Consider the following 13,891-nt stretch of genomic DNA (forward strand, 5'->3'; position numbering starts at 1 on the left):
TTATTATTATTATTATTATTATTTTCTTTCTTTTCTTTTCTTTTCTGTTCTTTTCCTTCTTTTTTTTTCTTTTTTGCATTACTCCGTCTTTTCTTCCCTTTCGCTTTTACTTTCGCTTTTCTTTCTTTTTCTTCTCTTCTTTTTTTTTTTTCTTTTTTTTTTTTTCTTTTTTTTTTTCTTTTTTTTTAAATCATTTCTCTATCTTTTTTACCCGTGCGCCATGTACAACATGTAATGTATGTATACGCTAACAATATTAATATGCTTCGTAATCCTACGGACGTTAAAGCGGATAAGATCACTTTGCGTTCATTTTCTTTTTATTCCAGAGCACTTCGGAGCCGTGTAAAAATACTGTACGATCAAAGAAATTTTTTCTCTTTTTTTTCTTTTTTTTTTCACTATCGTTTTTGTTTAAACGAAATACGCTTAGAGAAAAAGAAAAAGAGAGAGAATGAGAGAGAGAGAGAGAGAGAGAGAGAAAGAGAGAGAGAGAGAAAGAGAGAGAGAGAGAGAGAGAGAGAGAGAATGATAAAAAGGGAAAAAGAGAGAGAAATAGTTAATCGGCAAATATATATATATAAATGTGTGTGTGTGTGTGTGTGCGCGTGTGTATGTATATATATATGTACTATCGTAACCAATCTCAAAAGCATAAAGTTGAATTTGAATTTTTTCTTCAAACGAAATAAACTTATCGAGTATTGAACTAGAGAAATAGAAATATTTTCTCTCACAGTATTTTGATTCGTCTCCGATCTCAGGAATCCCTTCGAGTAACTCGAAATGGCTCGTCGAATCGTTCGCACGTAAGGTAAAACACATTCTCTCCTTTTCGAATGGAATATGAAAAGGAGAGAATGTGTTTTACCTTTCCTCTCTCTCTTTCTCTCTCTTTTTTTTTTCTTCTCTTCTTTAAACTTCAAAGAAACGAACGACGGAGGCCCGTCAAAATGCTCTCCCCTTTTTCCAACCTTTTCACGAACGATTCCAATAATATCGATCACGTCAATTTCACACATTCGTATTGGCCAGTTAATGCGCTAACTACATATGTATATATTCACCGTTTTACCCCTCTTCGCTATGCAGTTTACTACGCGATTCCTAAAACGTTGTTTAATTATATCAGTAAATATATGAATAATTATATATCAATCTATTTATTTATTTATTTTTTTTTTTCATTTTTTTTTCTCCATTTTTTTTTTTTTAAATAGTAATAAGTGAAAAAAAAAAAAGAGAAAAAGAAAAAGAATCGGTTACTTTTATTATATTCTTATTATGCGTACAATTGTCTCTCTCTATTCTTTTTTTTTTTTTCCTTTTTTTTTCTTCTTTTTTTCTTTTTTTCATTGTTTTTTTTTTTCTTCCTTCTAATAAACTTGCGCATCAGCTGGTATAGTTATATATGTATTTTCATTGAACGTAGGCTTAATTATCGTCGTTTAAAGGACTATAAAATTTCAAGAAAAATATTATATATTTCAATACTTTAGAAGATAGAAAGGTAATACGAATGCGTACAAATTTCTTAGTTGCTCGAGCCAGCGCGAGTCGAACTCGAAAGGAAACATTGTATTCCTCAACGCAACACTTTGCACAATCCAATTCGAGCTAATAAAACACGCAATATCGTGCCCGTCCGCGCATACGCGACTCGAGGTATTAGAGAGATATATTTATATATATATAATATATATATATATATATATATATATATATATATATATATATATATAAGGTGGAGCATTTCCGTGCTGTGTCGAATATATATTTATATCGATAAGAAAAAAAGTTTTCAGGCACGCAAGTTGGGCAGAGTAGCAGCACGCAGCAGCAGCAGCAGCAGCAGCAGCAGATTGGAAGAGAAACCGGCCTCGAGTTTCCTCCCGTTCTCTTTATCGGTTCGCGCTTAGGCGATAACCGCACGACTCCTCTCTCGTCTCTCGTAAGGTCGATCGATCGATCGATCGATCGATTAATCGATAGAAACACTTCCGTCCTTTGCATTATTTAGGCGAATAGGCAACGTCAATCGGTAAAAGGATTGGACCCGTCATGAAGGAGGATGTTTTCATCGAGATTTTTTTCTCTCAAGGAATAAGACAATGAGATCGTCCATTTGTTATAAGGAAATGAGAGAATTTGAGAGAATCAAGGATAAAAGGAGGGAGAGAAAGAGAAAGAGAAAGAGAGAAAGAGAGAGAGAGAGAGAGAGAGAGAGAAAGAGAGAGTGAGTGAGAGAAAAAGAGAGAGGGAGATATTCTCGAAGGATCCCCGTTTAGTAAGAATGCTGCGGCTGCAGAGACGAAACTCAGCTGTGCGCGGATGTGTCCGAGCCTTGGCTATTGCCGAGTCCACCCATGCCGGCTTGGGAGGTTAACCTGGTGGTCGATTGCGAGGTTGTGGTCATCATCGTCGTCATCGTCGTTGTCGTCGCCGCTGCCGCCGCCGCTGCCGCTGCCGCCGCCGCCGCTGCCGCTGCGGCTGTCGCCGTTGCTGCCGCCGTCAGCGTGCTGCTGCTCGGGATCGTAGCGACGACGGTAGAGTGGCCATGATGTCGACCAGTCTCCGGGACGAGATGAGGCGTACGACTAGACACAGGTGGTAGGACCGGACTCACCGGCCAAGGATGAAGAGACATGGTGCTTGGTGCACTCGGTCCGCTGGGTACGCTCCTTGAATGTGGCAGGAGGGACGGCGAGTTCGCTAAATTTGCCAAGGGATGATGACCGGAGGCGTTGCCGCCAGCCAAAACGCCATGGGACATGCCCAAGCCGAGGCTGTTACCGGCGGAGACGCCACCACCGGCACCGCCGGAAGACGCCATCGCAACCGCCGTGTCCGGGTGCAGGAAGTTGCGTCTCTGCTCCATACGCTCGGCATGTTGCGCTAGGCACCGCGTCAGCTCCTCCGGTAGCATCTCCAATTGGCTCTGCAACGTGCTCAATTTCTCTTCAAGACCAACCAACCGATCCTCCAGGCTAACAAGCCGCTCCTCTAGCCCGTCCTGTCGCGTGCTCATATCCGAGACTATCTCGTAGACCGTGTTCTGCGTCTATTCGTTTCCACCGATAACAAGAATAACAATAAAAAAACACACCGCACACAAATCCCAATTCATGAATTCTCATCAATACAATAAATATATCGTTCCAATGAGCATTAATTATTATGATTTTATTAAATAATTCATTCCTCTATTTCGATCGTGGCGAAGGCGAAACTTATATGAATGTATTATAATTTATATATATAATACATTTATTATTAGAACACTCATAAACAATTTCAGTTTCGCTCTTAACCATGATCGATGAACGATGATGCATTTTTATTCCTTTACTACCTTGGCCATGTCCGTTATCGTATTGGCATTGTCCATTAGCTTTCGTTGATCCATTTTCACTTTTCTCAGTCTGCAAAGAGAAGTTTACTTTAAATACTCCATATGTCCGGTTGAACGCTTACGTCGTTTCAACGCGAACAAGACGGCCGTACATCTGGGTACACCGATATTCTAACTTACAAATCAACTTACGCGTATATTGCCAGTAGAAACTTTCGTTGATGCGTTCGAACACGGCCAGGATTGACGCGTTTCACTAGGCGTGTATGCTTATAGATCAACCACGTTTCTCGTAACACATTTGCTGCGGCATTTTTTAACTGAAATCGTAAATTAATAATTTCAATTAATTATCTATCAATTTGAATATATTAGGAAAGAAATGAGGATATTAGTGTTAAATGAATTTTCATTACATCGTAAAAAAAAAAATTCCAAAGTGATTGCAGTAGAGTTACCTATATAGATTTAGCGTTGGTTCGTCGATAAAATATCGCACATACATAGCTTTAACTATATCAAATCACTCCTTGATATTTATAAATATCAAAGGCTAATGATTATTTCAGTGGTAGTCGGCTAAAGAGCTTCGATCCAGATTGTAGAGCCGAGAAAAATGCCGTACATTGCGGACGTTCGAACGATCTTAACGAACGACTTTCAACGACCCAATGTCCAACCCACTTCCACCGATCGATAATATGCTTACATTCTGATCGAAAATTAAACAAGCCCGGCTTAAAATTAGTTCCGTTGTTTTAGCAAACAATGAAGCTATTAACTAATTACGGAATTTCCGATAATCATTCGTTATCTTCCTCATGATAATATATAGATATATTTTCGATCCTCGTCGTCAAGTTGCGAAACTTGATAATACAGGATCTTTTGGTTAAGAATTTTAATAAAAAAAAAAGTTTACCTAGTATTTTAAGTTTTACAACACTTTTCTTTTCTTCTTCTTCTTCTACTTCTACTTCTTTTTCTTCTTCTTCTTCTTCTTCTTTTTTTCCTTTTCTTTTCTTTTATTTTCTTTTTTTTTCTTTTCTTTCCTTTTCTTTTCTTTTCTTTTCTTTTCTTTCATCCATAATGGAACATTTTTCTGTACTTTAGCAACTACGAAATATCTGCTTTCATATTCCAACGTAGTAACCAGTAAACGAGCTCTTACCCTTTTCGTTAGCTGCGTGTCCATCATGAAGTTGTGAACGTGCTTCTCCGCCCTTGTAAGTTCCAGTTTTCTGGAAACAACAGCGACGAGCAAAGCCGTACAACCTGCTCCCTGAAAAAAAAACAATAAAAATGGGTTTCCCCCTTAAGATTTCTACTTTCGTTCGGGTTAAGAAAGAAAAAAACAAATGGCGAATATATCTTAAAAATTTCAAGATAAAGAGAGAAGAGAAGTTTATAAATTTTAAAGCAAACCAAAGGAAAACGTATCGTACGATTATCATTGAATCGATAATACTAAATTATTTTATTCTTTGCCCTTTTCTTTAATGCATACGTAAGGGAATATTGAAATTTATTACCTTGATAAATCGAATTTATTATCAATAAGACGATAAGTGGCATTAAGGGATGATGAGGAACGATTGAAAAGTGGACTTATGTACTTATTATTATATCTATACTATATACGTGCTCATCGAGCTGAACTTAATGCTAAATTTGCTTCGCGAAACGTGTAGCTGTTTCTAGCTAAATTGGTTAATGCTTCTCGCGGTGTTGCCTTCAAATTTGTGCCAGTGAATTAGCAGTTGGAGCATGGCGCAACAATAACGATAAGTAACCGGTGCATTCTCTCATTCTCTCTCTCTCTCTCTCTCTTTCTCTCTTTCTCACTTGTTTAGAAGATTAGACTCGGTATGAGTACAGTTCGTTATAGCCCGGCTGTTTCCCTCTTCAAAATATCTTTCCTGATTCTACTTCAACGGCACTGCTGTTACTATCGTAAAATTCTCTTTTACTTCGATATATCTAAGAACATCTAGAATGGCATTTCCGTGCAGAAAATCGTCCCGTCGATATATAACCTATAATACCGAAAGTTATAGTGCTTTTTCCCCGATTAAATCTATTTATCATTTACAACGTATCGACGAATTACTTTATCAATGATTTACGAATAGTTTCGAATAAATAAAACGATTACGGTGAATTAAAAAATTTATCATCTTTCTATAGATTAACGTCGTTTAATCATTTTATTGGAGGATACATTATAAATCGTTGAATCATCTTATATGTATATACGTGTGTACGTGTGTGTGTGTGTGTGTGTGTGTGTATACATCATGTATACCATTGACGAACTATTTCGTAGATTTACTTTCAATTAATCTCTAATCATCGTTCGAATTCATTTTAAAATAATTATCAACGAAAGAAGAAAAATTACTGATGTTAATATTGTTTGAATAATTGAATAATTAAATAATATTTGATGAATTAATTAGTGCCATATACAGGTGCATATATACATATATAAGTATTTTTTGTTTTTTTTTTCTTTATTTCTTTATTTCATTTCCTTGACACAGCGTATCGATAGTGTGCATCGTGATGAAGATTAATGAACGATAAAATGGAATTCTCGATATCGTCGTCTGAGCCTATTAGATATCGCGTGAGAAAGCGCGCGCGCGCGAGAGAGAGAGAGATATCAAATGGATCATGGTAAACGACTTGGATACGAAAATTCACTTGCTCCCCCCTCCCCCCCCCCCACCTGGCATGCATCAATCAATCATGTCGTTGCCAAGCTGTTTATTTACTTTGACGATTATACGAGGGAAGTGGCGTCTTCCGAAATTTCACAATATCATTGATTATTTGTCATCCTTTCAACGTTCGAACATACGAATTTCTGATTCTGTAAAGCCTTTTTCTACATGGAGATAGCAAAAAAAATATATATATATATATATATATATGTAATATAAAAGGAATGAAAAAATATTTATTTCAAGTCTCTTTCAAACGAACGATAATTTTATCTGCGTCCGTTTTATTTATATCTTCTTTTTCTGTTTTTTTTCTTTTTTTTTTTTAAAGTTGTACTTTATTTTTTTTTTTTTTTTTTTTTATGCAAATTTTAACAAACCACTTTACACGTGTATTATATCGTTCTAACCAAACGAGCATCAGGCCATCTCGAACAATGAGATTATAATAATTTATGCATAACTTCCAAGGTTAAAAATCAGAGCTTGATTAAGTTGGAGCCTGTGTAACAACACAATGGCTTCACCCCCTCAGATTGCTTTCATACATATGTATGTATCTGTATTATAGTTGTTTGTTAAAATTCATAATAGTTAAGTTGAACGTATCGTAACCATTAAACTGGATTGGCACGTTTCTCTTCCGTAATACAAATTCAAAGGTAACGCGCTATGATATTAACTAGGAACTCATCTTAGAATGATAACATATAAGATCATACAAGTATAGTCAATCGAAGTTTCAACAAAATCTTACCATCATTCCGGTGGAAACCGCTATTCCTCGACCGCAGTACGTGTTCGGTACGATGTCACCGAAACCAACGCTGAGAAACGTGATGGCAATCAACCACATGGCGTTGAGAAGATTCGCATGTTCCTCATCGTGGAATCTGAATCGACAAACATAGAAATATAATAACGATATCATTCTCAAAATTCAATAGATATAAATTTATTAAATAGAGATATATATATATATATTTTTTTTTCCTTAATAAATGTCAATCACTCTTATCACATTTTTATCTTATTTGAAATCATCATAATTTGATCTGTTCTTTTTCATCTTTCTTTCTTCCTTTTTTCTTTTTTTTTCTTTCTTTTTTTTTAGTTTTTCTTTTTATTCTTTTTTTTTTTTATTCCTTTGAAATATATTTTTCATTTTTTCTTTTTTTTATTCCCCCTTTTTTTTCTTTTTTTTTTTTTTTTTTTTTTTTTGATTTTTCACTGAGACATATTTTCCATTTTTGCTTTTTTCATTTTCCTTCATTTCGTACTTTTTTTTTTTTTTGCCCTCGTATCACATCTTTCAAATGTTGATGTTAGTTCAGAGAAATACACATACACACACCCATACACAAAGCGAAGAAAACTCTTATCGATCGTATCGGTTAGAGCTTATCCGCTTTCCTACGGAGTCGTCGAGCCCTTACCCTTCTACTACGATTTACATGTCTAACACGATTCTCGGATTAGAATATGCGAATTCGATTTCACTCGAGATTCGTAGAATCGAAATATGTCGTGCATCGTCGGTCTGATGGGCCAAGGGTTGATAGGAATCGCTATCACAGTAGAATGTTAATATGATTTATTGTATACATTATGAAAAACCCTTACTACCTGGAAAAATTTCAATTTTATGTTTATAAAATAAGTAAAACATTTCAAGAATCTCTCTCTTTGAGGTATTAACAAATCTCGTAAGGTTCGTTATTCGTACAATCAAATTTTCATTTTATTTCATTTAATCCACTGCAAAAAAAAAAAAAATATGATAAAACGAAGAATTTTAGAAAAAAATTTTCTCATTAACGTATCGTCATAAAAATTTGACCTCGTTACCATACGTAAAATCATGAGAAATGATATAAAAGGTATTTAATTGTTATATAGAATTCATTAGTTAATTTCGTACGAGAACAAACCTTGGCTCGCAATTATTTGTTAATTATAACAGATATATATAAATATATAAACAAAAAAAAAAAAAAAAAGTGAATTATCGAATGTTCGAATTCGTCATTTTTTTCTTTTTTTCTTTTACTTTTCCTTATCTCTTTTTCTTGGGGTTTTTTTTGGGAGGGTTTTTTTTTTTTTTTTTTTTTTTTTTTTTTTTTTTTTTTGGTTAAACTTAAGGAATAAATAAAATCATTGAAAGGGATCATAGTCCTTAGGAAAATACGATCAACGACAAGCGCGCACATTTTCCTAGAAAAGGAAATAACGAAGAAAGCTAAAGTTCTCAAGAGACACGTTCTCCCAAAGTTTCATGAAAAGGAACAAAGGAAACTTTTGTAGATATACATTCGCGTTCAGCTTCCCGTTTTACAAGAGAGCAATTCTCAAGGGGATCCTTGGATATCGAAAAACGAAGAAGGAAAGAGGAACCTTTCTATTCCGGTCTTCCGTATGCGTTGGCATACCAATCGACCATTAAAGTTTATTAGCAGATTTTAATAGATACCTTCACGTTATATACATAGATATATATATAGGTACATATGTACCAAAAGATAAAATCGAATTAAATGAAGAAGAAAGGAAAGAAAAAAAGGAAATCAAAGCTAAGGGTATCAAACGTATTCTCTTTTATTCGATTAAAATATAAACGTTTTATTTATCAAAGAAAATTAATATCAATTGAATCCAAAGGAAATTCCTATTTAATTCTGATAATCGAATGACCTTTTGATTGGTCAAATATGGAAACCAATACAACGAGATTATCGATTTCATACGAGATTGATTTCATTAAATATCTCAATGCAACGTACGTTCCGTATGAATTCTATCGGATTTGGATTTTCGTCAAAATGATTATGGATATAAGAGATAAATACAAAAAAAAACATAAAGTATAATGTATAATTGGTAATTCTTTTGTGACTTTGGATTATGAATATCTATAAATTCTTAGAAAAAGATGAACTTTAAAAAATTCAATTAGGATTAAAACCGATAGGATTAGCTTTTCATCTTTGACAAAGAGAAAGAAAGAGAGACAGAGAGAGAGAGAGAGAGAGAGAGAGAGAGAGAGAGAGAGAGAGAGAGAGAGAGAGAGAGAGAGTAAGATAAAGAGCAGCAAAACGAAGAATATTAATGAAGGAGAAGAATTTATGTTCAAAGGAAATTCGTATCCTTGGTTCGAATAAAAGAAAAATGGCGTATCGGTCAGGGACGTGTCTAGAGTATTACGAGTCGTTGGTTTGCTGATTTCATAAGGGTGAATACCGAATTGGGTTGAAGAGCGATGTACCGAATTTTAATGGATACCTATAGAAATATATATATATCTATACACCTTATGTATATATATACCTTATGTATATATATACACCTTATATATATATATATATATATATATATATATATATACACCAATAAGTATATGTGCGATGAATTTTGTTATACTTGCTGATCGTCTTGAGGATTTAACGGGAAGTTCTTACAAACAGTTTCGTACGAACTATTAAATATTCCAAACGTGATAAATATTTCAGTTAAGGCGGCAATAAAAGAAAAGAAAAAAAAAAAAGAGAAAAAAAAAAGAAAAAAAGAAAAACAGAAAACGAATGAAAAAAAGGCGGAAGAAGTTCGTCCATTAAATAGGGCAATGAGAAAAAAGGAAGGAAAAAGAAATGTGAAGTAAGAAGAGGAAGAAGAAAGGGAATAAAGGAGGAAAGGTAAAAGAGAGAGGGAAAATGAGGGAAATATAAGAACAAAACGAGTGATAGAGAGAGAGAGAGAGAGAGAGAAAGGAAGAATCCGGAAGGTTTTCTCGAGTCAATGGAAGACGTCACTTAAAAGAAGTAGAAAAGGAGAAAATATTTTTGCTTATCCACGCGAGTAGAGTTTACGAGTTATACGGGGTGATTCGAAAGATCTTGAAACAAATGATATGGAAATAATTTATTCTCGTAAAAAGCTAAATCAAATAAGTTCTATCCTTATTATCAACGATCATTCTGTTATGGGAGTAAAGATAATATTAAGAGAAATATAAAGGGAGGAAAAAAACAAAAAGAAAAAAAAAACAAAAAAAAAACAAAAAGAAATAAATAAATAAATAAATAAAAATACAAAGATAACTGGACAAAGAGTTGCGTCATTTTTAATTTATTTTCTTTATGACTCATGACATCATCGATTGTAGTAGGATAATCCATTCCAGTCGGCACCCTCTCTGTATAAAATCGATTATTTCTTTTTCTTCCTTGACTATGCCATTTACGTAAGAATTTAATTACGCCGATTGCAATTGAGAGATAGAGAAAGAAAGAGAGAAAGAAAGCGAAAGAGAGAGAGAGAGAGAGAGAGAGAGAGAGAGATTCATTCTCGACACCGAGCGATCATTATAATGGAACAATGTCGAAATTTGAGATTTAATTCCCATCTTCATCGGCTATTGACTAAAGCAAAAGACGAATCCAGCGATACTATTTTCTTTTTTCTTTTTTTCTTTTTTTCTTTTTTTTGAATTAAATATATAATATGAAAGATGAACTTGCGTCTATAATAATTAGATATCACGTACGATGACGAAACGATTCTTAATCTTTTCTTTGAAATACCGTAACGCAAAAAAAAAAAAAAAAGAAAAAAAAAAAAATACAAAAATTTTTCCACTCGATATATTCGACGAGTTTGAATATCAAAATTTTAAGGTGTCAAAACTGTGACACCTTAATCGTTCTTCTAATCTTCGCGAATAGGGTTTTTAAGAAAATTCTGAAAAAAAAAAAAAAAGAAAAAAATAAACTAGAAACAAAACTAAAGATAATAAATAATGATTTGTGTATCGAGTTGATTCATAATGAAATAAGTTGTCATAATTAAGAAATTTCTTACAAAAAAAAAAACAAAAAAAAAAAAAGAAGAAAAAGAAAGAAAAGAAAAGAAAAAAAATTTATAAAATAAATGGCACTTATTTTCAAATCTATTCAATATAACATAAAACATATATAAAGTACGTAACGTATATAGGTACGTAGTTGGTATAATTATATTGCCGTACTATACATACTAGACTAATATACTAGAATTATACTCTAATATATAGTTATATACTCTACAATATAACTCTCTAGTTAGTATAACCATATAAGTCTATATGACTCTATATAATACTAACATAATCGTATAGACATAGATACATATATATACATATATATATATATATATATATATATATATATATGTACTTATAACCAGTATAATTTAAAATAAGTATAATTAAATACACCATGTTTCTCGATAACGATAATCAATATAAATCCATAGAAAAGAAAAAACAAAGGGAAAGGAAATATATATATATATAAAAAAAAAGAAAAAAAAAAAAAAAAAGAACAGAAAAAAGAAAAAGAAATAATTTACCTTTCGCACTGTCGCAACGTCCATGAGGCAATGATCCATAAAGAGACCATGAAGACCAATAGCACCGTACCCGGGCATATAGTCATCAGGGTTTTCAAGACGAAACGTGTGTTGAAGTTAATGCGATTCAATGCTCCTATGCTGCGCGAGGATGCATCGGTGAAGAGCTTCGAATGTAGCAACATCACCCGGCAGATGAGGTAGAGTCTAAGGAACATCGGTAGCGAGAGGGTGACATCGTATGGCACCCATTTGGAGCCAATGTCACCACCCTTGTTCGCCAACTTGGTCGTCCATAGGAAATAATATTCCCCGGGTATCGGATGGATCGCGCATATCAGCAATTCAACCGAAATTTGGGAGATCCGCTGCCAGGTCATAGCGATCCTCCAATCGTCCGCGCAGTTATCGATCATGAACAACTGCCGGTAACATGAAACAAATAGAACGAGAGAGAACAAGTATTACGCGAGATCGGACATATCAGCGATATTATATACGATTTGATCGATTTACTTTCTATCTATCTATCTATCTATCTATCTATCTATCTATGTATGTATGTATGTATTCTGTCTGTACGGTCTATCACGAAACATAGCAGAACGTCACTCGAACGTTAAATAAATTCATATTCCGATCGAACATAAAACTAGTACAAAATACTTGTCATCTTTTAGATTATATAACAGTTCGACTCTTCTTCTGCTACTTCTTTATATATATATATATATATATATATATATATATATATATATATATATCAAATATAAGATACAAACAGTTTATGTTCCATTTATGATTCCATTAATTTTTAATATATTTCCTATAGACATACATAGATTAAATTTTTTACAAACGTTAAAAGATATCCCAATGTTCTCAATGGAATGTGTAAACAGCATTCGAATAAGTAAGCATTCGATTATTTTCATGTTACAAAACAATATGTATAAATTTTCTGTCATAAAATTACAAACAATTTTTTGTCCATTTATATTATTTATATTGATAAATATTTTTTCGATTATTGTTTATATATGATCGAGTAAATGATACATCGCATATATGTATGTGCATAGATGCATATCCATCCATTACTACGTAACGCCTACGAAAGATTCTCTTACTTGAGAAGAAAAAAAAAAAAAAAAAAGAAAAGATAAGAAGAAGCCATGTTCGTGCTCGTGTTCATGCTCGTGCGATTTAATATATATCCGTGTTTGGTCGTCGATATTTGTCCGCAGAAAATGCCGCATCACGGCTAGCGTGACGATTCTCTTGCCAACTCGGCACATCTGTCTTTCCTTACGTCGAGCAATGAAGGAATCGAGGGAAGTAAGTAAAACGACGTAAGTTCGGATTTCCAACGTTTACTTCGATATTTCTTCCTCCCTCGAGATATATATATATATAATGAAAAATTATTTTCAACTTGAAACTTCTGAAAGATTTTCTCGGAAATTATTGACTCAAAATTAAAAAAAAAAAAAAAAAAAAAAAAAAAAGGAAAATGGAAAAAAGAAAGATAACAATATCGTAAAGAGAATTAGAAAATCTTTCTAATAATATCCCACTTGATCTATTATTTATATATTTATATATTATATTATATATATTATATATTTTTTTCAAAAATATCATTAAATATTTATAATAATCCTGTTAGACATTTTTCGTTAATAAATATAAGTATATGTGTGTGTGTGTAAGTTTGTGTTTATAATTTACATTCATAGAGATATTCGTAACGCATATGCTTTTAATTATTTCATATAACATATCTCTCTCTTTCTCTCTTTCCCTCTCTCTCTCTCTCTCTCTCTCTCTCTCTCTCTCTCTCTCTCTCTCTCTCTCTCTCTCTCAGTACTGATAATAAAATCACGTATCTCCATAAAAAGAAAAAAATAAAAAAGAAATAAAAAAATCAATTCCATCTTAACGACGATGCTTTTGAAATGTTCTTTATTTTTTTTTTTTTTTTTTTTTTTGCGATATGGTTTGTTCATCTATCAAAACCATTTTCAACAGACTACAACACATTAAAAACTGCTTTTCATGATTTTTGAAAGATGTACGCTTTCTCATCCTTTACATATGATTATCATAATAAACCGTGGATGTTACCCATTCTTTGTCAAGTTGCATGGCAAGCATAGATAAGTTCTAATATTTATACACGTACACATATTCATACACATAGACACATTCATACATAGGCGCATTCTTACTTTCTGTCACTCTGTCTATCTCTGTCTGACTCTCTCTCTCTCTCTCTCTCTCTCTCTCTTTCTCTCTTTTCGTTCACGTTATTTTTGCTTTTGCTTTTATTCTTTTCAGACATTTTTCCCAAGAAATTTTGGTGAGTACGGCTGAAAAGAAAAGAACGATAGCGTAAAAGGAAGAAAGAAGTAAAGAAATATGGCGAGGA

At 33.2% G+C, this 13,891-nt stretch overlaps 1 protein-coding gene across 2 annotated transcripts in view; it reads right to left on the bottom strand.

Moving 5' to 3' along the window:
- Positions 1-1,749: 1,749 nt before the first annotated feature.
- Positions 1,750-13,891, bottom strand: part of SK (small conductance calcium-activated potassium channel) — a 190,640-nt gene continuing 178,498 nt past the window's right edge. For both annotated transcript variants that reach the window (XM_035876700.2, XM_085658712.1), the window contains 6 exons: positions 11,461-11,882; positions 6,836-6,971; positions 4,524-4,634; positions 3,545-3,672; positions 3,353-3,422; positions 1,750-3,061 (listed from right to left, as the gene is read on the bottom strand). In XM_035876700.2, the coding sequence (XP_035732593.1) occupies positions 2,318-3,061; positions 3,353-3,422; positions 3,545-3,672; positions 4,524-4,634; positions 6,836-6,971; positions 11,461-11,882 (1,611 nt within the window). In that variant the 3' untranslated portion in view covers positions 1,750-2,317. The remainder of the gene's footprint in view (positions 3,062-3,352; positions 3,423-3,544; positions 3,673-4,523; positions 4,635-6,835; positions 6,972-11,460; positions 11,883-13,891) is intronic.

This window comes from Vespa mandarinia, chromosome 8, assembly GCF_050613455.1.
Source record: "Vespa mandarinia isolate Hongniang chromosome 8, ASM5061345v1, whole genome shotgun sequence".
NCBI classification, from domain to species: Eukaryota; Metazoa; Arthropoda; class Insecta; order Hymenoptera; family Vespidae; genus Vespa; species Vespa mandarinia.